This window comes from Filicampus tigris, chromosome 10, assembly GCF_054856515.1.
Source record: "Filicampus tigris isolate MCC_2025a chromosome 10, RoL_Ftig_1.0, whole genome shotgun sequence".
Lineage (NCBI taxonomy): Eukaryota > Metazoa > Chordata > Actinopteri > Syngnathiformes > Syngnathidae > Filicampus > Filicampus tigris.
Window position 1 is genome coordinate 7748879 of NC_141226.1, and position 21806 is coordinate 7770684.

General features: G+C 41.6%; 1 protein-coding gene across 2 annotated transcripts; it reads left to right on the forward strand.

Annotated features, from left to right (window-relative positions):
- Positions 1–5997: 5997 nt before the first annotated feature.
- Positions 5998–21336, forward strand: col6a2 (collagen, type VI, alpha 2). 2 transcript variants are annotated; one of them, XM_086043443.1, is made up of 32 exons: positions 5999–6194; positions 9434–9519; positions 9710–9810; positions 9928–10071; positions 10741–11103; positions 11200–11220; positions 11292–11357; positions 11453–11551; positions 11641–11667; positions 11752–11778; positions 11887–11931; positions 12062–12115; positions 12188–12250; positions 12321–12383; positions 12472–12525; positions 12597–12632; positions 12716–12778; positions 14184–14246; positions 14334–14396; positions 14472–14534; positions 14611–14661; positions 14732–14830; positions 14908–14970; positions 15075–15110; positions 15190–15235; positions 15319–15471; positions 15541–15635; positions 16533–16714; positions 16830–17008; positions 17080–17118; positions 19122–19465; positions 20455–21336. In XM_086043443.1, the coding sequence occupies exons 2-32, from the start codon at positions 9444–9446 to the stop codon at positions 20719–20721; spliced, it is 3045 nt and encodes a 1014-aa protein (XP_085899569.1). In that variant the 5' UTR covers positions 5999–6194; positions 9434–9443; the 3' UTR covers positions 20722–21336. The 2 variants fall into 2 exon arrangements, with proteins under 2 accessions (XP_085899570.1, XP_085899569.1); XM_086043444.1 differs by lacking the exon at positions 12321–12383 and having other exon boundaries at positions 5998–6194; positions 12188–12239; positions 12488–12525.
- Positions 21337–21806: the final 470 nt, after the last annotated feature.

Below are 21806 nucleotides of genomic sequence, written 5' to 3' on the forward strand. Positions count from 1 at the left end.
GTTTGTGAGAACTACGGAGGGAGTAAAAGAGAGAGGCTGCTTTACTCTTATTTGGGGGAGAGGGCCATTCCTGTTATATGAGTCACGGTTTTAAAAGAGACCAGAACACCCCCTCCAACACTTTATTCCGCCATCCCATGCACATTGCTCCACTGCTCTTCTTCTCTTTTTAAGGAAAAACTTTTCCATAGCTAAGACAGAGATGAGATTCACTGCTGACCAGCTGGACTCCTCCTCCTCTTTTTTTTTTCTTCCTCATCCCCTCTCCTCCTCTGTTTCCTTGGTAAAATGCCTTGCCCCCAATTAGATACGGACTCATATTCCATCATTTTCCCATGAACATGTTTCCCATCATTGACATTTATACATTTTAAATACTTAGATTCCAAACTTGAGAGTCATTTGTGTAGCTGGCGTACAGCTGGTGTTGGCTAATTGTCCATTCAAGGCCCCGTTCACAATTGCACTATAACTCACCAGTGACAAGTCCGGTGCATGGTTCACTTTTCAATCTACTGCTTGGAAAAGCAAGCCATGTTTTAGAAAGAGGACTTGGTGGCTACTTAAGTGGAAAAATGTCGTAGGATCTAGCACCACACCACCACAACCCTGAACTATATGCGGTTCCATTTGTGCCAAAAATATGTTATGTGTTGATGATAAGTGTCTATGTTAGACGTCCATGATACGTGTCTATGTTATGTCGATGATACGTGTTTATGTGTTGTCCATGTTCAGTGTTTGTTAGACGATCATGTTAAGTGTTTGTTAAACGTCCATGTTAATTGATTGTTAGATGTCCATGTTAAGTGTTTGTTTAAAAAAAAAAAGGAATAAAATGAGCTAAACAATAGCCTAAAGTATGAAATTTGCTAAACTTGAGTACTGCTTACATTAATGAAAAAGACAAGATTAATTACATCAAATATTACACATTTAGAAAACATGTAGGTTAATTGTTGTTAGTGTATTGTGCAGTGAGGGTGCAGACAGATTGCGCTGTCTACCGTGAAATAAAAAAAACTTCTCATTGACGTCTAACATACACTTATCATCGACACATTACATAGACACGTATAATGGACGTCTAACAAACAATTAACAAGGACGTTTAACAAACAATTAACATCGACGTCTAACAACACATAGACATGTATCATAGACATCTAACATAGACACATACATCGACACATAACATATTTTTTAGCACAAATGGAACCCCATAGAACTAGATTCACACTTCACATTATAGATGGATGGATTCCAAAGTCTCTGTTTTAACCCAATGTAAGTTGTGTCTTAAAGGAAAAAACATGTTTTGTTCAAAATTTAAAGGCACATTTATTCATATAATCCTTAAAGACTGACTGTGAAGTAATTTCTGAAAATGCCAAATGAATTCTAAGTAAAGTAATTAAAGAGGAAGTCAACGCAAATTTTTTTTTTCAAGAATATGTTCTATGCAAGCCCACTAGTTGAAACAGGGCATTCTGATAAATATTGCGTTTGTGGAATAAGTGTTAATGCACTCGTTTTTAGTCACCTCTGGGGACGGCCATTTTGTCTTCTGTCGACTGAAAATGACTTCACAACTGCTCACAACGACCAATCACGGCTCAGATTCAGAAAACAGGTCAGCTGTGATTGGTCGTTGTGAGCAGTTGTGATGTCATTTTCAGTCGACAGAAGAAAAAATGGCCGCCCCTGGAGATGGTTAAAAACGAGTGCATTTTGCTGCTTAATTTATATTCCACAAACGCTGAATTAATCAGAATGTTGTGTTTCAACTAGTGGACCTGCTGGGAACATATTCTTGAGAAAAATATGTTCGGGTTGACTTCCGCTTTTAACATACAAAAAATAAATCATGAAAAAAATAATTTCTGTTTCGTATATTTGACAAAATGACCGTTTTGATAGACGGATGAGCTCAAAACCGGAAGTGCGACGTCATTAGATGAACGACAATGGCAGCGTTCAATAGGGAAAGTGTACAAAGCCACTCAGAAGAGTAGAGCAGGGTACACCTTTTGTTCAGGTAACGCCCAATCGCTGACCTATTTTCTGAAGTAGAGCCATGATTGGTTGTTGTGAGCATCTATGATGTCATTTTCAGTCGACAGAAGTGACAAAATGGCCGCCCCCTGAGATGGCTAAAAAGGGGTGAATTTTGCTGCTTAACTCATACTCCACAAACGCAATGTTAATCAGAATGCCATCTTTCAACTAGTGGGCCAGCTGGGAACATCCATCCATCCATCCATCCATTATCTATACCGCTTCTCCTCACAAGGGTCGTCGGGCGTGCTGTAGCCTATCCCAGCTGTCTTTTGGCAGTAGGCGGGGGACACCCTGAATTGGTTGCCAGCCAATCGCAGGGCACACAGAGACAAACAAACATCCGCACTCACAATCACACCCATGGGCAATTTAGAGAGTCCAATCAACTTACCATGCATGTTTTTGGAATGTGGGAGGAAACCGGAGAACCCGGAGAAAACCCACGCAGGCACGGGGAGAACATGCAAACTCCACACAGGAAGGCTGGGGCCGGAATCGAACTCGACCACGACCTCTGAACTGTGAGGCGGACGTGCTAACCAGTCGATCACCGTGCCGCCCAGCTGGGAACATATTTTTGAAAATAAGTATGTTTGGATTGATTTTTTTTTTTTAATATGTGAGGAGAAGCGGTATAGATAATGGATGGATGGATGGATGTTAAGACATGACCTAAAAGTAAAATGGGTACGGAAATGACATTGGAACATCTGTTGTTCTACTGTATGTCCCCACTGAGTAAAGTCAGAAATGTTACATCTTCCTCGAGACCTCCTTTCCTGGCCATTGACTTGATGCATCGGGCTTTTTCCCACAGCATTTATTCCAAAAAACGGATCGTCGTCATGCAAAACATCAGCATATGAAAAGAGCTCATCAGCAAGCAAATGTTGTGTTTGACTTTAGTAGCTTCACCGTACAGCGATATCTTTGTCCCTTGCTCCGAACCAATTGGCCGTTATTCATGTAACAGATGTGGACCAGCATTTTTAAAAGCCTTTGACCCCTGTGTTTGAGCTGGATAACACATTAGTGGCGGCAAGCCACCGCAAGCCCCTTTTGAAATTCAAGCAAATTAGACAAACTGACATGATAGAACATGTGCTGCTGCAGCTGCCACAGCGGTGATAAAGTGAAGAGGACTTCGGGCTTTCCGTGGACACACAGTGAGGCGCTGATGTGTGTTAAGCCTCTCAAGAGGAGACCTTCCACTATGTCTCGAGCACATACAAACAGGCAAATGAGCACGCACCTATCCACGTAAAGGCGTTGAGAAGGCTCAAGGACAGTCTGTCAGTGTTTACGTACGCTGTGTATAAACTCCTCTAACTTCACCAACTAATTGCAAACAGACACAAGCAAGGGTCCTTTGTACAAATACGAGTGTGGGAGCTTTTTAGTCTGCTTTTCATCCTGTTTAGTTTTATTCACTTTTTCACCACATGTACTGTGATGAAGCGCCTGGAAGTACTTTAAATAAGGGGACATGTTCTCAATTCGGGCGCTTTGGACTTTGTCTACATGTTCTGTGGACATCACAAAATGCCTGTGAAGTCAATAGCATTTATGTGGTATACATGCATGCATGCTTGTGTGTGCATACGTTTTTGTGTCAGTGGTGGCAAAAGTAGTCCCACTTTATGCTTAGGTAGAAGTATAGATAGTCGTGCAAAAAATCTGGTAAAAGTAAAGGTACTGATTCAACTCTTTTACTTAGAGTGGAAGTCAACCCAAACAATTTTTTTTCAAGAATGTGTTTCCTGCAGGTCCAATAGTTGAAACACGGCATTCTGATTAATTTTTAGTTTGTGGAATATAAGTTAAGCAGCAAAATGCACTCGTTTTTAGTCATCTCCGGGGGCGGCCATTTTGTCTTCAGTCGACTGAAAATGACATCACAACTGCTCACAATGACCAATCACAGATGACCTGTTTTCTGAATCTGAGCCGTGATGCCAATATCTTGCTTCTCCAAATCTGTTACCAGTTGTTTAAGAGGAAGTCAATCCCCAAAATTCTTTGGAATAATAGATTCTATGCACCTACACTAGTCTAAACCTGGCATTCTGATTAATACTGTGTTTGTGGAATATGAGTTAAGCGGCATAATCCACCTCTATTTAGCCATTTTCGGGGGTGGGCATTTTGTCACTTCTGTCAACTGAAAAGGACGTCACAGTTGCTCAGGGCTCAGGTAAAGGCCAATCACAGCTCACCTGTTTTCAGAAGCTGAGCCATGATTGGCAGAGGTAGGCATTATACTCAAATTTGCCGGTCCATTTATTGCCATCCATCTGCAGCCCGGGTACCCTTCTGCCGTCAGTCTATCCATTATTTGTCAAGCCGGATCAAATAGTAATCACCTATCAGATGGTCCGTCTATCATGTTAATGCGCTTCCATTAGCGCTATCGTCGACCAACACCACCCCCCAAAAAAAGAGAAAAAAAACATATCATAGTCGAACAGATTGTTCTGTTGTGGAAAGCTATGACTGGATGGGAATTCGTTGGAGCACCTCAGTAGTACAAAATAGTCTGGCTTTACATTTTTACACTTTTTAATTCACTGTCGTCAGGCAGGAGGAGGAGCCAAAAAGAAAGAAAATGATCGAAATGTTTTATCTTGACCCCTTAACCTCTTCCGGTTCACAATGTGACATCACGCGGTCTAAAAATAGCAGGAGTGCAGGATGCCATTAGGACCCATTAGCTGACCCAAAACATGCCTGATGTAAAATACACAAATCAAGCAACAAACTTACCTGCATTAAATGAAAAAACAATCATCAATGTCAGGTTATAGACGATTACATAGACCAGGGGTGTCAAACTCATTTTTGTCGCGGGCCACATCATAGTTATGGTGTCCCTCGGAGGGCTGTTGCCACTGTGAGCCCATAGAAATGTATGATCGCTTTATGTTATACGCAACAAATTGATGGATGAGTAGTTTTGAAATCAGAAGCCAGTAAACAGTTTTTTCAGCTATTTTTCAAGATATTTTGAGGGAGGCATTGGTAACAAATGTTTTCAATATCTCATATGTAGTGTTAAAAGTGAAGAGAATTTGAAAGAAACATGTTAAGTCCACACACATTTTTTGCCTTCGCGTTCCACATAAGAGGATGTCGCGGGCCGGATCAGGCCCCCGGGCCTTGAATTTGACACGTGTGACATAGACGGACGAAATTCCACTTCCACGGTCAGTCGGCTCGGCGGAATGCTCAACTCTGATGATTGGTTGTTATCTGTGCCCTCAGCAACTGTGATGTCATTTTCATTCCACAGAGGTGACAAAATGGCCTCCCCCTGAGATGGCCCAAAAACTGGTGGATTTTGCTGCTTAACTCATACTCCACAAACGCAAGATTAATCATAATGCTGTGTTTCAACTGGTGAGCCTGCATAAAACATATGCTTGAAAAAAAAATGGTTGTTGACTTCCACTTTAATGCTTTACTTTTCTCCATCTCACTGCTGTCGCTGTTATTTTTTTCCACCTTCTATGTCCCACCAGACCTCAATCAATCAAGTCGAGATCTTAACTGCAGTTGCCTTTTCCGCTTTTTATATACTTGTCTTTTTCATTGTGTCAACATCCGCTGAGGTTGTAAACACTAACACGCCTATTTTGACAAAGACTTGAAAGTACAATGATCTATTTTCAAATATAGGGAGTAAAAGTAAAAAGAAAAATTAATAGGTCTACGGGTTATCATTTTCGGCACAGTAACATACAGTAAGTTGTTACATCCCACCACTGTTGTGTGTTGAGGGGTTAACAGCCAGCTCATGCTTTGGCACATTTCCTTGCCACAGTGGCCAGTGTTCCAATGGGCCTGTCGTACGCGCGCGCGCGCACAGTGGTTCCTACAGAGCCACGGCGCCCCCAAGTGGACGTTTACAAACCCCGAGCGCGCGTACGGGAGGAGGGATCAGTACTCTCGGCTGGGGCTGGACCGGGACACGAGAGCGAACGGACCGCTCTTCTGCGGAAAGTAAACGCGTGTCCAGGACTTTATTTCCCATTTCTCTCCCTTTTTTTTGTCTCTTTTTTCCCTTTACTGAAATGAGGGAATAATCCACACTGAACCAGCGGTGCACAAAGTTTTGAAGTTGGAAATATTTTTGGGTAAGTGGTACTTTTTTTAATGCACAACAACGTGCATTCCGATTTCTACTCATCTGCCCTTTTCTTCATCTGTTTCATTCTTGCCATTATATGTATAAAGACGGACTGAGTTGTGGCAGAACAAAAATTGATATATGCAACTTCATTGAATTCCAAAAAGAAAAAAAAACTCTCTGTTTTGTCTCGATTATCACTTTGTATACGTTTGCGTGGTTTTGCAGGTTGAGTTAAAAACGCGTCTCTTTTCCGGTCAATCTGTGGGCAGAATAGAAACATCTGCAAGAGCGACTTCTAAGCATCCTTTTACTTTTTGTCCGCCAGAGGGAGACACAATTAGTCGTCAGATGTGGAATTTTGACAAGGCCCAAATCGAGGCGTGAAACATGATTCGAAAAATTATGTATTGTTAATTGTATTTAGTTGACTTTTGAGTGTGGGGTTTTTATTGGAGGACTTGTTGTTTTTTTGTTCAGGTGGGCATTGTTTGAAATTTTAATGTGGTTAGCATCACTGTTCTAAGGTTCCAGTTTCAAATCTCAACTCTGGCCTAGATATGTGGAGTTTGCATGCTCTGCCCGGGTACCCTTTCCCCACATCCCAATAAAATGCATGTTGCGTTAATTAAAGACTCTAAATTGTCCATTGTGAATTTGAGTGCGAACGGCTTTTTGGCCCTGCGATTGACTGGTGACCATTCCAGGGTGTGACCCTGCCACTTGCTCAAAGGTCCCCTGAGATTACCAAGAGATCCCCAATTTACGGAATCAGGCCAAGTGGTGGTAGGAACACTACAAAGATGGATGGATGGTTGTATTGATGGCCAGGCATCTTGCCAAAATTGACATCACGTTCATGAGATTGAAAGGACAAGTACAGCAGCACAGTACAGTATTTGTATCCCCAGCTGGTGTATCAGTGGGGCTCACCCAGTCCAGTGCTGCAGGGCACAGGTGTCAAATTTAAGGCCCGGGGACTAGATTTAGTGTGCCGCATTACTTTATGTTGCCCACTAGTGCAAATGAAGTCCAGTATGTCTGCTTTATGTTTCTTGCTAAATTGAATGGTTCTCTTTCCATTGGCAGAATTTTTTCTTTACTCAAAGAGATATTACAAACATTGTTTTCACAAAATCCCTTTGTAACTTAAATTTTGTATACTAAGTATTTGAATGCCACAATTGTCCGTAACGTCTGATTTCAAATTCAATTTGTTGTTCACAATATGTAAAAATCAACGGTTGGGGCAATTGCGTACACCATGTGTAATGATGTGATGTGTATGGATGGCAATTGATAAGAATTTTGTGATTCCGATTCCATTATCGATACTGCTTATCAATCAGTTTCCTTATTGATTTTCTATCAATTCTCATTGGGTAAGGGAATGAAATACAGGATTGATATATGACGTCATTATCATTATGTACATTATGTACATATTGGAAGATGTATTCCCCATCTTTGACTAAATTAAAACTTTGCATGCGTGGCAAGTAGCCACAGTATCATCTTTTTGTGTGGAAATATCGCCAAATTTTAGAGTGATTCTGCCTTGATTCCATGTTCTAAAAGTTCAAATCCCCTTGCATGTCATCACTCATTTGCGACGTAAGTCGAATCATTAAGCAGATATCAGATTACAGGAAACTGGTTATCAAAAAGAACTGGTTTTCGATTCCCATCCCTAGTGATGAGTTGACTATACATTTGTATGCTTTTCACTGTCATATCTCTGAAGGAAACTATAACTATGATGAAAATGACGTTGACATCCACATGCAGTGGCGGAGCTAGACTTTTATTCTTGGGGTTGCCCCATGGGGTGGCCATAAGAACACCTTTAGTTTCCTTTCAGAATCAAGATTTTCTATGGGATACTATACTACAAAATACTTCCATAAATGTGGGCCATTGAATGCAAACAAGAGTTGTTCGTTTGTACGGAGAAAAAAAAATTTTTTTTTAAACAAATTTATGAAAGACCATGTTGCACAAATAAGTAGACCCCGACAAAAAGACTTGACAACTTGTTCATTCCAGGCCTAGCAGACATGTTGTTGTCCATAAATGTCATGGAGGTCATACAAAATACTAGATATAATCGTTTTTGTTCTGGGCTGTATTAATTTTTTGCATTCATTAAATTGGTTAAATTTAAGATTTTGTCTTGTATACATTACATTATCAACCTTACTTTCATGTTATGAGTTAAACACATTATGCAAAAAATATTTTTGGAAATTGTTCTAATGCTCATTGAGATATTGAATAAAATCTTCAAGGGGGGTGTACTCATGCACTGTATATATATATATATATATATATATATATATATATATATATGTGTATATATATATATGGCGGCATTGACTGATTGACTGGTTAGCACGTCCGCCTCACGTCCAGAGGTCGTGGGTTCGATCCCGGCTCCGGCCTCCCTGTGTGGAGTTTGCATGTTCTCCCCGTGCCTGTGTGTGGGTTTTCTCCGGGTACTCCGGTTTCCTCCCACATTCCCAAAACATGCATGGTAAATTGATTGGACTCTCTAAATTGCCCCTAGGTGTGATTGTGAGTGCGGATGTTTGTCTCTGTGTGCCCTGCGATTGGCTGGCAACCAATTCAGGGTGTCCCCCGCCTACTGCCCGAAGACTGCTGGGATAGGCTCCAGCACGCCCCGCGACCCTTGTGAGGACCACTTCAGGGCTAAAAAAAATGAAAATAGACCTCAATTAAGTTCATTCATTTAGTTGACTCTTTTCAGCTAGTTGACACACTGTGGAAGTAATATAAACTGTTCTATCAACTTAACCAGTAAATGATGCTAACAAACATATAACTGCATAATAATAATAAATAAAAAGGGACAGAATCTAACAGCTTGCAAGACGTGGTTGCAGTGACATGTCAGTTATCCGAAATGGCACCCAAGAGGTCCAAATATATTCTAGAGGGATCCATGACCCTAAAAACGACAAGAGAAAATTGATGGTTAATCCTATATCATAATCAATGTGTTTGTTAATATTTCAAACTCATCTTTTTATGGGCTTTTTTTGCCACTGACTGACACTTGTCCAGATAGGGGAACCCGTAAGGCGTTGTGCACTTTGCCAGATTTACTAAGTACAAAGTTTGTGTCTATCATCCATATACACTGGAATCAGTCTAGAATTGTATTTGTTTCACAATCTTCATTTGCTTGGCTCATGGGTGTGTGTGTTGTCATCTCTTATACAACAGAACGGACAAGATGGAGGGGTTAAAGGTTATTGCTTTGTGCCTTATTTTTGGATCCCTGAGTAACGCCCAGGTACCCGAATGCAGCAGTAAGTGGATGTTTATCTAAACCTTCAACAGCTACAGTTGCATGTTGTGTTGTTGAAAACAATAAGAACCATATACACTTGATTAGTCACATAGTGTTCTCTGCATTCAACCTACACATCATCTGCAACATAACTCGCACCTTATCATCTTGATAACACATGTGTCCTTATACTTTTGGTTACCCCCCAGAGAAGAGAGATTGTCCTATTGATGTGTACTTCACCATTGACACATCTGAGACCATCGCCCTGCAGGAGAGTCCCCCTGGATCACTTGTGGAGAGCATTAAGGTTCATTTTGAATGGCAACTCTAGCATAGATAGTCAATCGTTGTCTCCCTACAGTTCAACCCAAATGAAATGATATTTTTGTCAACTTGTTTCTTGTGCTGCATCTTTGTATTGTAGCTCTTCAGTGAGCAATTTGCAGATCGTTTAGAAGCGGCCGAAATTAACGGTGCTGTGCGAATCAACTGGAATATCGGTGGACTGCACTTCTCCCAGAGACAGCAAGTGTTCAGTCGCCTCGGACCCAAGAGTGATTTCATCTCTGTACGTTACGCGGACACACTCATATACACTGTGATCATATCATCATGATAAACATTCAAGTACTGACCGTAATTTGCTTTGGATTTTTTCCATCCATCCCAAAGGGTGAATGAAGACATCTTAATGGTGACGATTGGCTTACTTTGGCAAGCGCACTGTTTGCTCATATTTCCTGCCATTGTTCAAAAAAACATATTGGATGGAACCCTTTGGCGCTCTGAAAGATGTCCCCCTAACCCATGTAGAAGTCAATAATCCATCTGGTACTCATAGCTACAGTCTGACTTGCATCTGTTGCACAGCTGAATGCCATCAGCATGGTGACATTATTATTGAACCCAATGTCAAACAAAAGTTTAAGTCTTACCTCATGCAGCATTTCTCCTGTGTTTGACCTCCTTGTCAAGATCATTAGTTGGTACATCCAGGTGGATTTCTGATATTTTTCTCTGAATAGGGCTGCTCGCTGCGATCCTTCAAACAATAATCTGTAGTAATTCAGAAAGACAACACAACATTTTTAAACAGGAAGTCACCCCCAAAATTGTCTTGACAGGAAACTGTTCTATGCTAATGCTAATCATGACTCAGCTTCAGAAACCAGAAAACGAGCCGTGATCATCTGCACTTTGCATGTAGAAGGCTAATAAGCCATTTCGACGTTTTCAGGGTGTCAGAGGAATTCGTTACCTCGGAAAGGGAACGTACACGGACTGCGCCCTCACCAACATGACCATGGAAATGCTGCGCTCACCCTCATACCCCAACGCCCTGAGATTTGCCGTGGTCATCACCGATGGCCATGTGACTGGAAACCCCTGCGGGGGTATCAAAGTGGCAGCGGAACGGGCGCGTGACGAGGGCATCCGTATTTTTGTGGTGGCGGCATCCAAGAATATTGATGAGACTGGACTGAGGGAGATTGCTAACGCTCCAGCCACGGTCTACAGGAGGGACTTCTTGGCTGTTGATCTGAGCTCTGGAAGAGCTGTCATCCAGACGGACACTATTGATCGCATCATTAAGACTATGGTGACGAAAAAAACAAAGCTACAAATGTAGACGCTTATACACAGAACTGAAACCCCCTCCCATATAACACTTTGTTTCTTCTGTCTTTTTTCACAGAAACATCAATCATTTGTGGAGGTAATACAAAAAGGATGAATGATAAAGACTTTTGAGAATGCGATTTCAATGATTTTTCTCTTTATCTACAGTGCTACAAAGTGTCTTGCTTGGAGACAGCAGGGCCACCAGGTCCAAAAGGTCACAGAGGACAGAAAGTGAGATTTGCATACACACACCTTTTACATTGTTTGTTGTCATGCAACTTTTCCACTTTCATCCATCGTGAATTGTGCCTCCTTATTCATTGTAGGGTGCTAAAGGAGACAACGGTGATCCAGGTCCAAAGGGACAAAGGGGTCGCCCAGGTGACCCAGGTATCGAAGGGCCCATCGGTCAGCCTGGTATCAAAGTAAGACCAATCTTCCACTAGAATTTGCAACATGAGAATGTGAATTTTGCTGTATTTCTGATCTCTGATTTTCTCTTACATTTGTGAAGGGAGACCCAGGACTTAAAGGCGAGAAGGTGAGGCTTTAGTCTAATCTGTTACAATTGGTAAGCAAAGAAGGATCACGCCGAGTGACCATTCATGACTTTTTTTGTCTACAGGGAGAGTTGGGAACTCAAGGGAAAAAGGTACCGCTTTCTTTTTTTAAAAGATTATTATTAAGATTAAATATACCCCAGTCATTCTGGGGGCGGTGACCATTTGTTTTCTTAATTGTATCTGGTTCTTGTCATCAGGGTGTAGCCGGAATTCCAGGACGCAATGGGACAGATGGACAGAAGGTGACAAAATTATTTAACAAAAATACCTTTTGATTTTCAGTACCAAATGGAACAATGACAACGCTCTACACACACAAAATAGTTATTGTGTTTGATGTTCCACTTGTAATATTCTTCCCTTTCCTTGCAGGGTAAAATTGGACGGATAGGCGCTCCTGGCTGCAAAGGAGATCCAGGCGACAGAGTACGACGACATTATCAGAGAATCGTTGAACAGGTGTTCTGAGCTCTGTAAAAACACGTTTTATCCTTGCAGGGTTCTGATGGTCACCCGGGAGACGTCGGTGAACATGGCCTCGCTGGAACTGCTGGAGATAAGGTATACGAACTAAACTCCAATGAAATCAAATGTATCATCCGCAACACTTGTTGTTATTATGTACCTGTAGGGAGATCCGGGACGTCCTGGAAGATCTGGTCCTTCTGGCATTACTGGTGAAGGTGGACCTAAGGTAATGAGGATGATCAAGACTCATATCAATGACTAATGACCTTAAACCACTTTGAATGATGAGAACATCTGTGGCACCTTGTTCACAGGGAGAAAGAGGAAGTCCTGGATCTCCTGGCATGCCTGGACTGAAAGGATCTGCTGTAAGTATCAAATATTGCCCAAAAAAATCCCCGATAGGTTCACATTTACTCATCTGTGCGTTGTTTTTTAGGGCACCCCAGGACTTCTTGGAGCGGGAGGAGAGCCTGTAAGGAGGAACAATCCACTTGTTGTTTTTTGTTCTCTCTGTTTTTGAGTTGGTTAGGATTTTGCATTGTTTTTGTGTTCTAGGGGAGACGAGGAGATTATGGACTAAAGGGTGCTCAAGGACCAGATGGAGTCAGGGGGGACAAGGTATGACTTAAAGGATAACAACACCCTTTAAGTCTGTTTTAATCATACTCAGGGGTGTGCATCTCTCCACAAAAGACGATTCGATACGATTTTCGATATGTTAGGTGTGAAACGATTCAAGGACGGTTCGATTTGAAAGTGGAACGATTCGGTTCGGTTCGACAGTGAGATTACGATTCAATTCAATATAGTATGGCTCAGTTCAAAAGTGTATGATGCAATTACTTTTTTGTTAGTATTTTACATATTCGAATGAATTTGTCAGTACTTTAAACGTGCCATTTCCTTATATACTGTACGATATATCTCTCCAATAAAAGACGATTCAATACGTATCTCGATACATTCAAAGATGAACAATTTAATTCAGTTTGATTCGATGCACTCGCCCCTTCCAAAAACATTTTTCCAGTTCAAACCGTTTTTTGTTACACGCCTAATCGTACTCACTTTCATTTTCCCCCTTATTGTTTGTTGACATTGCCTACAAGCTGAATTCACACGGTATTTGGCAGTTGACACAACGCCATTAATCTTGTCCTAAGGCCACTGATTTTCTCCGAGCCGTACCAGTGGTGGCGGTGACCAATCACAAATCAACAGTGTGTTTGGAGGCGGGATATGTGTTGAAAACTTTGCTCGGCTGACAATTGGTTTGATTTAAAAATGAATGTCGTGTTATTTAAGATGCCCTTTGTCCAAATATTTACTGTATATTTCAAAAACGTCAACTATCACTCAACGCCATGATGCCACCTGTGCCAATCTTCGAGATAACCGGATTTGCTGATCAAAACAAGGCGTATGCCGGTGACGACATCTTCATCCGATGCCGGGATTGGTCAAAACAAAAGTTTGGTAGGCGTGCACAAATTGCCACACCTCCCAATCGTACTGAATGTTGTTGTACTGAATGTCTCGCCTTTCCCGAGTAGATCACATGAAGCAGTCCAAGATTGCTACTGTTGAGAAGTTAAAACTACTTTGAGTGATTCACGTTTCAATCTGGTCTTTATTTATTTGTTCGGGTGTGAACACAGTCATTTATCATCAATGTCAGCGACCCCCTATTATTGTCAGAGTTCATACTGCTATTGACTGGTCTATTATTGCCTTGTAGATTATCTAAATGATTAATTTATTGCAGTACGTTATTAGTTGTTTCTCCTTTATTTTATACTATTTATTAACACTTTTGTTTAACTTGGTTTGTGGTAACACACTTTGGTTTGCTTGGATTTTTTTTACTGAACGACATCTGAATGAACCAGGAAGAAGAGGAATTTTTTTTTTTTGTGGGTTTTTTTTTTTTACTGATTCATTGTGAAAGTGTGTTATAGGTGCGATAGCACCATGTTTTTGTAGTACATTCCCCCAGCAGTAAGGCACTGTTCTATATATTTAGGGCGAAATGGGATCGGAGGGCTTGAGGGGTCTTCCAGGTGAATCAGGAAACAAAGGCGCAAAGGTAAGAGGAGATTCTCCAATCTTTTTAAACGGTAGCAATTCAATGCAATGCATTTGTCCCGTTATCAATCATCTCTCGTCTAAACAGGGGGACAATGGTCTTCCAGGACCAAGAGGACCACCAGGTGCACCAGGAGAGTTGGGCCGAAATGTAAGTCAAATGATTGATTTGGGAATATCACCAAAAGTACTTTTGGACATGAACTCCAGTTTGTTTTCATTTTAGGGTACACGTGGTGACCCTGGCGATGCTGGACCAAGAGGTGATCCAGGACAAGTTGGACCAAAGGTGGATGTCAATCTATCTTCATTGCATATGATGTCGCACGATGAGTGTTTTAATTGTTTCTTTCACATCAATTCAGGGAGACCCTGGAAGACCTGGCTTCAGTTATCCTGGACCAAGAGGATCATCGGTACCAAAAACTGTCACAAGCTTACACATGCATGTGAGCTGTACCGCAACCTTTGGCTGCTTTTCTGTAGGGTGAGAGAGGAGAAAAGGGAAATCGTGGACCTCGTGGCGGCAGAGGAGACTGTGGTTCCAAGGGTGAACCTGGAAATAAAGGGACCCCAGGAGAGCCAGTAAGCATCACTTGTTTCTTGTGTGAAGTCTTTGTCTCGGGCAGGTGTCCGCACACTCGTAACTTCTTTTTCAAAAGGGCGAACCAGGACCTCAGGGTGAGCCTGGACCTAGAGGACCAAGAGGCGACCTTGGGCGTGATGTAAGTAAACAAAAACTGCATCAAAGTAATTTTGAGGCCCCCATCTGACTATGATGTTAGAGCAATAGTGCCTCCGCGCGTTCAAATCCTCATTTCTTCTGCAGGGAGATCCTGGTCCCGAGGGAGACCCTGGCCTCACTGTAAGACTCTTGCTTTATCATATCAATTAAAATGTGAAAGACATGATTTATTGTATATAACGATCATTTCTTCCTGCAGGAATGCGATGTCATGAATTACATCAGGGAAACATGTGGCTGCTGTGGTGAGCCTCCAGTGCCATCCATGATCTCATTGGAATCGTCTGATTGAATGTCACATCCTTACAGTTTGTCTTTCTGTTTGCAGATTGTGAAAAACGATGTGGTGCTCTGGACATTGTGTTTGTGATTGACAGCTCCGAGTCAGTTGGCCTGACCAACTTCACTCTGGAGAAAAACTTTGTCATCAACACCATCAACCGACTGGGATCTCTGGCTAAAGATCCCCTGTCAGAAACAGGTCATCCTTTGTCAGCTCAAGCTTCAGATCTGTCACACAACATGTCTCTCAACTTGATTTTGTTTCCAGGCACAAGAGTGGGAGTCGTTCAGTACAGTCACAGTGGAACTTTCCAGGCCATCCGGCTCGACGATCCCAAAATTGACTCACTCTCCGCTTTCAAGGTCAAGCCCAAATGTGGACAGTCGTTACATCTGAATATTTTCATGTTGCTCAGAATCTCTCAATCTATAGATCACATTTGTATTTTAAGGTGGAGGTAGGTAGGTCATATTCAGTGTTTTGTTGCTCTTTCCTGGGGTAAAAAAAAAATTGTGTTAGAAATTCAAATCCAAACTCCAATGGCACAGATTTACTTCCATATATATTTTCTTACATAGAGAAGGCAAACTGAAAAAAAAATAGACTTTCTTTAATATGTTGCCCAATCGGCTCCTTTTTTAGCATTCACTTGTTGAAACTATTACCGACCTTTACTATAGACATTTATGTTTTTAAACAATTTTCCCATAGGTAATAAGTAAATTGTAATTGATCTGTTCCATCAACCATCAACTTTCATTACCTGTCCAAGAAATAATTCTTTACTGTTACACAAGTGTAAAATGAAGTTGTTTTTTTATTGCACTGAACAGGCAGGAGTCAGACAGATATTTATTTTGGTGACTATATTGCTGCTACATCACAAAATAAGTTCCATTTCCATTTCTAAGGGCATCAACGGTAACCTTATATGGTGGGACAACACACACAAAAAATAAAACACAACACATTTGTGGGTTTAATCCTTTGAGTATTTATTGAGCAGATGTCACATGATGTCATCCACGACCTGACTATTTTTTTGTTGTTTTTTTGACTTCATAGAGACACAGTTCTCGAAAAACATTTGCTCGGACTACAAATATTGTATAACTGCCCGGAAATTCAACTGTAGAGCTTCCACTGTTATGTTTGTTACTTAACGGTGTCAACTATCATCATTTGCAACGTGGCACCTGACAGAATCGTAACTAAAATGAAACATAATTCGAGCACACGTTGGTTGTCTTCATATTCAGGATGCAGTGAAGCGCATGGAGTGGATCGCTGGAGGAACATGGACTCCATCTGCTCTGAAATATGCCTACGACAACCTGATCCGGGACAGCCGTAGAGCCAAAGCCAACGTCACCGTGGTGGTTATCACCGACGGACGTTTCGACCCCAGAGATGATGATTCATTGCTCACCTACCTCTGCAGGTGCCTAACACCGGAAATGTGTTTGGAGATGTCACATTAGCATTTATGTAAAAGCAAAGATTGAGCTCACGGTTTGTTGGGGCGTCCACTCGTGTGTGTGTGTGTGTGTGTGCAGTGATCCCAGTGTTGATGTGAGTGCCATCGGTATTGGAGACATGTTTGACCAGATTGAGGAGAATGAAATTCTGAAGAGCATAGCCTGCCAGAGGGATGGCAGGGTGCTGGGCATGAGGCGCTTTGCCGACCTGGTGGCTGAGGAGTTCATTGACAAGATTGAGACGGTCCTCTGCCCAGGTGCGTGGACAGAAACAGGGCGCAATATGTTTGAAAAGTAGATCCTCGCTAATTCTATGTCTTTGATTCAGATCCTGTTATTGTATGCCCTGACCTGCCATGTAAGACAGGTAAGCTTTTTGAAGGTTTTACCAATTGGATATGAGGCATTTGTCAGAGTCTGACACTTGTATTACAGCATGCCTCTGTTTTTGTGCTTCTTTGCCTTTGGATTGAGTCGATACCACATGAGCCAGTGCCACAAACTGCATTTTACAATAACTGTCTGCATAACATAGTTTGTACGAAGCAAACAAACATTAGAACAACAATATCTCAAGAAAAACATGCAATGCACTTGCAATTAAACCACAGCGTCGTTCCATCTCGACTTCATTTTTGCTGTTATAGTAATCCGGTCTGTGACCAATTACCATCTAAAAAAATGCTAGTCTAAAAGATGTTACTCTTATGTTGTTTTCAGAATTTGAACTTAAAAGCAGAGAAAAGGAGGTTTCCCAATCTTTTTCTCTTCAAATCCCAAACAAACAAACAAAGCATTTCATTTATTGTGTATCAACATTACTGTATGTCCATGTACGTTCATATATACAAACAATAAGTAAAATAATAGATATTGATTTACTACAGCAAGCATACGTCCAAAAACTATTTGCCCATAAACTGGGCGCCAGGTCGGTGCAGCATTTTACCTTGACTATCTGAAAACTAACAAAAACAAACAAACACTTGACATTTCAATCACTTGGTGGACTAAAAGAAACCAGTGTTTTCCAATTACTGAGATGAAATTCGACCTACCTTTGTTTGAAAGTGAGCACACGTGATGTGCACCTTCAGCATCTTATTTTTTGCGTAGTGTTCGCGGGACCCCGCCCACAATGTTATTCCGCCCCCTTGTTGCAGGAGGGCGCGTCACTTCATGGCAAGGTCCTCCCTCATGGAGGCCTCTGGCCGAGGAAGGCACCCCCTCATTGGTCCCTACCTCTTTGGAGGGTGTTGCCGGCCTTCTGAATCAACTGGGCAAGGAACAATATGGTGTTGGCGTGGCAACCATGGCATACACAGCCCAGCGAGCAAAACTGGCCAAGGGAACAGACAGGCAGCAGTGGACCCAGCTGTTCATCGACTCCTTCAAATATGTCTATGGAGACATAATGGGAGACCCTGAGAAAGCTATCGGGCTCTGCTAATGCTAATACGCTAACGCTGCTACCTCATCAATATGCTTAATGCTGAACTTGGAGATCTTAACAACGCTGCACCTTTTTATCCAGATACGTGCAATATACATGTGGTCTAATGTGAGAGAATCGCATGACGTGATGCTGGTCTTTTTGTGAAATCACGACATATCAAGCTTCCCAAAAGCAAAACAAAGAATTCTTTCTTTATTTCTGAAGTACTTAACCTGAACCTGCGTCCAGGGAACTTCGATTATGACACATAATGGATGTCATCCATTTGTTGGAAGAAAGTTCTATAGAGCCATTCATGCTTCTCCAGTGGAAGGTGGATTCGTGATGAAGCCTTTTTTCCATTGTGAATCACTGGCTTGCGTAAATACTCAAATGACTTCATCCATATTATTTGGCATTTTGCACACATCCATGGTGACAACTTAGTTACAACCTCTAATTTTGGCTTTTGGCCTGTGAATGATACGTACCACAAAGGTCGTTTTACACACTATATTGTGTATGAATCAGAAGATGTATGATGTTGTTTTGATTAATTTAATTTGGGATGTAATTATGGTGCCTTAATCTTTTTAACATAGTCAAAACCACCTATGGTTTTTATTTGGGCATGTTTTTTTTTGCATGTGGCATGGCTTGTAGTGCAATAACAAAGACAATTGATGACAGGCTTTCATCACAGCTCTTTTTGTCATATTAGCTCAGTGACTGCAACATGCAAATGTGAATTTTGTACAGAAATGGATATATTCATGATGTTATATATTGTAACCAAATAAATTGGTATAGAAAGCAAATACAATGGTTTCCTGGTGAAGATATAGACTAGACAGATCAGAGGATACAATATCTGATGTTTAAGACAATGTCTTTGTATCTTTGTATGTGTGTGTGTGTGTGTGTGTGTGTTCCAGAGCCCGCTGTGGCCAGCTGTGTGCAACGGCCAGTGGATGTGGTGTTCCTCTTGGACGGCTCTGAGAGGATGGGACTGGAGAACCACCGCCGGGCTAAGGAGTTCATTGAAAACATGGCTCGCCGCCTCACCCTCGCGAACGGCCCGTCTGATGAGAGGAATGCCCGTTTTGCCTTGGTGCAGTACGGCAGCCCGACGGAACAGCGAGTCGAGTTCCCACTCACACACAACCTGACGGTGATCTCTGATTCGCTGGCGAGAGTGACCTACATGGACTCTTCCTCGGCTCTGGGCAACGCAATCATCCACGCTGTCAACAATGTGGTTTATCGATCAGGTGCACAGGTAAACACAACACACACACTCACAGAACCCTGCAAAAGTGCTTCAATAAATTCCCAACAGAGCTACATAGAGTAGATGGACACTTAGGCTGATTTACACTGCGGGAAAGATTTGACCTTTCTTTTTACATCTGCTCCTCTGAATGGGGTAAAAAAAACGGGATTGGCAAACGTCTAAGATAAAAGTAAACAATTACAAGCCAGTATAAAAGTAGAAGTGACAACATCGGAAACCAACAGCGCATAGGTTAATATTAAACATGTCATACAATTTAGAGTGGCCTATACTGACTATTAAATGCAAGCCAGCCATTCATTTTCCTTATTTTATGGTCTAAGCATCTCTCGGCTTTCGCTGTAGATTTGATTTGTTGTTTGGGTGGAGTGTATAAGTCAGTGGTCAATGACATCCATCATTATTGATAGTACCTCCTAGAGGAAGAGTCAACATAATGCACACACTGATGGCATCAGTCACCATCAGGACTAATTGTCTCAAAGTCTCAAATTCATAACCTCCAAGTTGAGCGATGCTGCTAAACCAGGAAAAAAAATCAGGACAGAAAAAAAAGGACTCCGAGCCATGTCGACATTTCTTCTTGACTTTATTAACCAAACCACACACTGAAGAGACTGTGAGTTCCAAAACTCAATCAGCCATTGTTGTTGTTCAGACTCCTCACATCCTCACATCAAGCAACTCCTCCATAATTTCGAGGAAACAACAACAACAGCTGTGTGCTGTCTGTGTCATCTGTTCTCATGATGAAAAAAAGATTTTGGACTTTCTTCGTGGACAATCTTATGTTTTCTCAGTGTATATTATTCCTGTGACTTTAATGACGCATTCTTTCATAAAGTAAATCCCAGAGAAATGTTTTTTCAAACTGGTGCAATAAATAAGATGACTTCCGTACAATGTTGATGGAGTAGACTTGGTATATAGTACCTTTTGAACTTAATCTTGACCATTCCTCGTGTGCGTTGCAGGGGAACCGCTTGGCTCGTCGCAACGCTGAGCTGGCCTTTGTGTTCATCACTGATGGCATTACATCCAGTGAGCAGCTGGAGGAGGGCGTGTCTTCAATGAAGCGAGCTGAGGGCGTTCCCACAGTGATCGCCCTCGGAAGTGACACAGATGAGGAGGTGCTGCGGAAGGTGGCGCTAGGTGACATGTCGTCCATCTTCAGAGGAGACGACTACACTGTGTTGAACAAGTCGTCTTTCTTTGAGCGTTTCCTCCGCTGGATATGCTAGTGCGGAACTGCAGTGCTCTACGCCATAGAATTAGAATTCGTAGAATGAAAGAAGGGGCAGTCCTTCAGCGTACACGTGAACACAAAAGCACCAACCAAACCTCTATGAGCATGATCATTACCGAATGTAAAGCACTGATGCAGCTTGATATCCCACTGATATGGGTGGAGATTGTTTAACAACAACAAAAAAAAGACCATTTAAGTTGGGCCAATCATCTGTCACTAGTTTGTTCTATTCATTCTAAATCTATGGTCCGCTGTCCAACTTAAAGACACTCATCAAAGATTTTTATGATATGCATTTGTATGCAACTAATTGTAGGCTTTGTTTTGAGGTTTTTCTTTTCCTCTCTCACTGTTGTCACAAAGTCATTATTTTTACATGAAAGGTGCTAAAGTAGAGAAAAGGATAATGCCATTTGTAGTCCTGAGGACTTTTTTTTACGTTATTATAATAAACTGTACAATAGTTTGTTAGGGGAATAAAAACAGTCTCTCATATCCCACATAAATGCCACACAGTCATCCACACAAGATAATACAAGCTCATACAAATCCCAAAACAGCCACAACATCTGTAAACATGAAATTCAAATAAAGCCAAATGTGGTAACTTCGGCTGTGTCTTTTGTGTTTAAAAATGCATGTGTTGCTCTCCTTGTGACCCATTGTATTAAAGCGGAAGTCAACCCAAACATATTTTTGCTAAGATTGCCTGCATCTAACATATTCTTGAAAAAATATGTTCGGGTTGACTTCATCTTTAATGTCAAGGATGTTACTTTTTGTCACATGTTTAAATTTAAAGAGGAAGTCAACCCACACAGATTTTTTTTCAAGAATATGTTCCCACCAGGCCCACTACACGGCATTCTGATAAAAATTGCGTTTGTGGAATATGAGTTCAGCAACAAAATCCACCCGCTTTTAGCCATCTCAGGCGGCGGCCATTTTGTCACTTCTGTCAACTGGAAATGACATCACAGTGTCTCTGGGGTCAGATAACGACCAATCATGGCCCAGCTTCAGAAGACAGGTGAGCTGTGATTGGTCGTTACCTATGGCTCAGAGACACTGTGATGT

Bases quoted from the DNA above. Each gene is read 5' to 3' on its own strand.
- col6a2 (XM_086043443.1), top strand. From the start codon at position 9,444: ATGGAGGGGTTAAAGGTTATTGCTTTGTGCCTTATTTTTGGATCCCTG. The intron at 9,811-9,927 runs GTTCATTTTGAA...TTTGTATTGTAG, and splicing joins CACTTGTGGAGAGCATTAAG to CTCTTCAGTGAGCAATTTGC. The intron at 14,971-15,074 runs GTAAGTAAACAA...TTTCTTCTGCAG, and splicing joins GAGGCGACCTTGGGCGTGAT to GGAGATCCTGGTCCCGAGGG.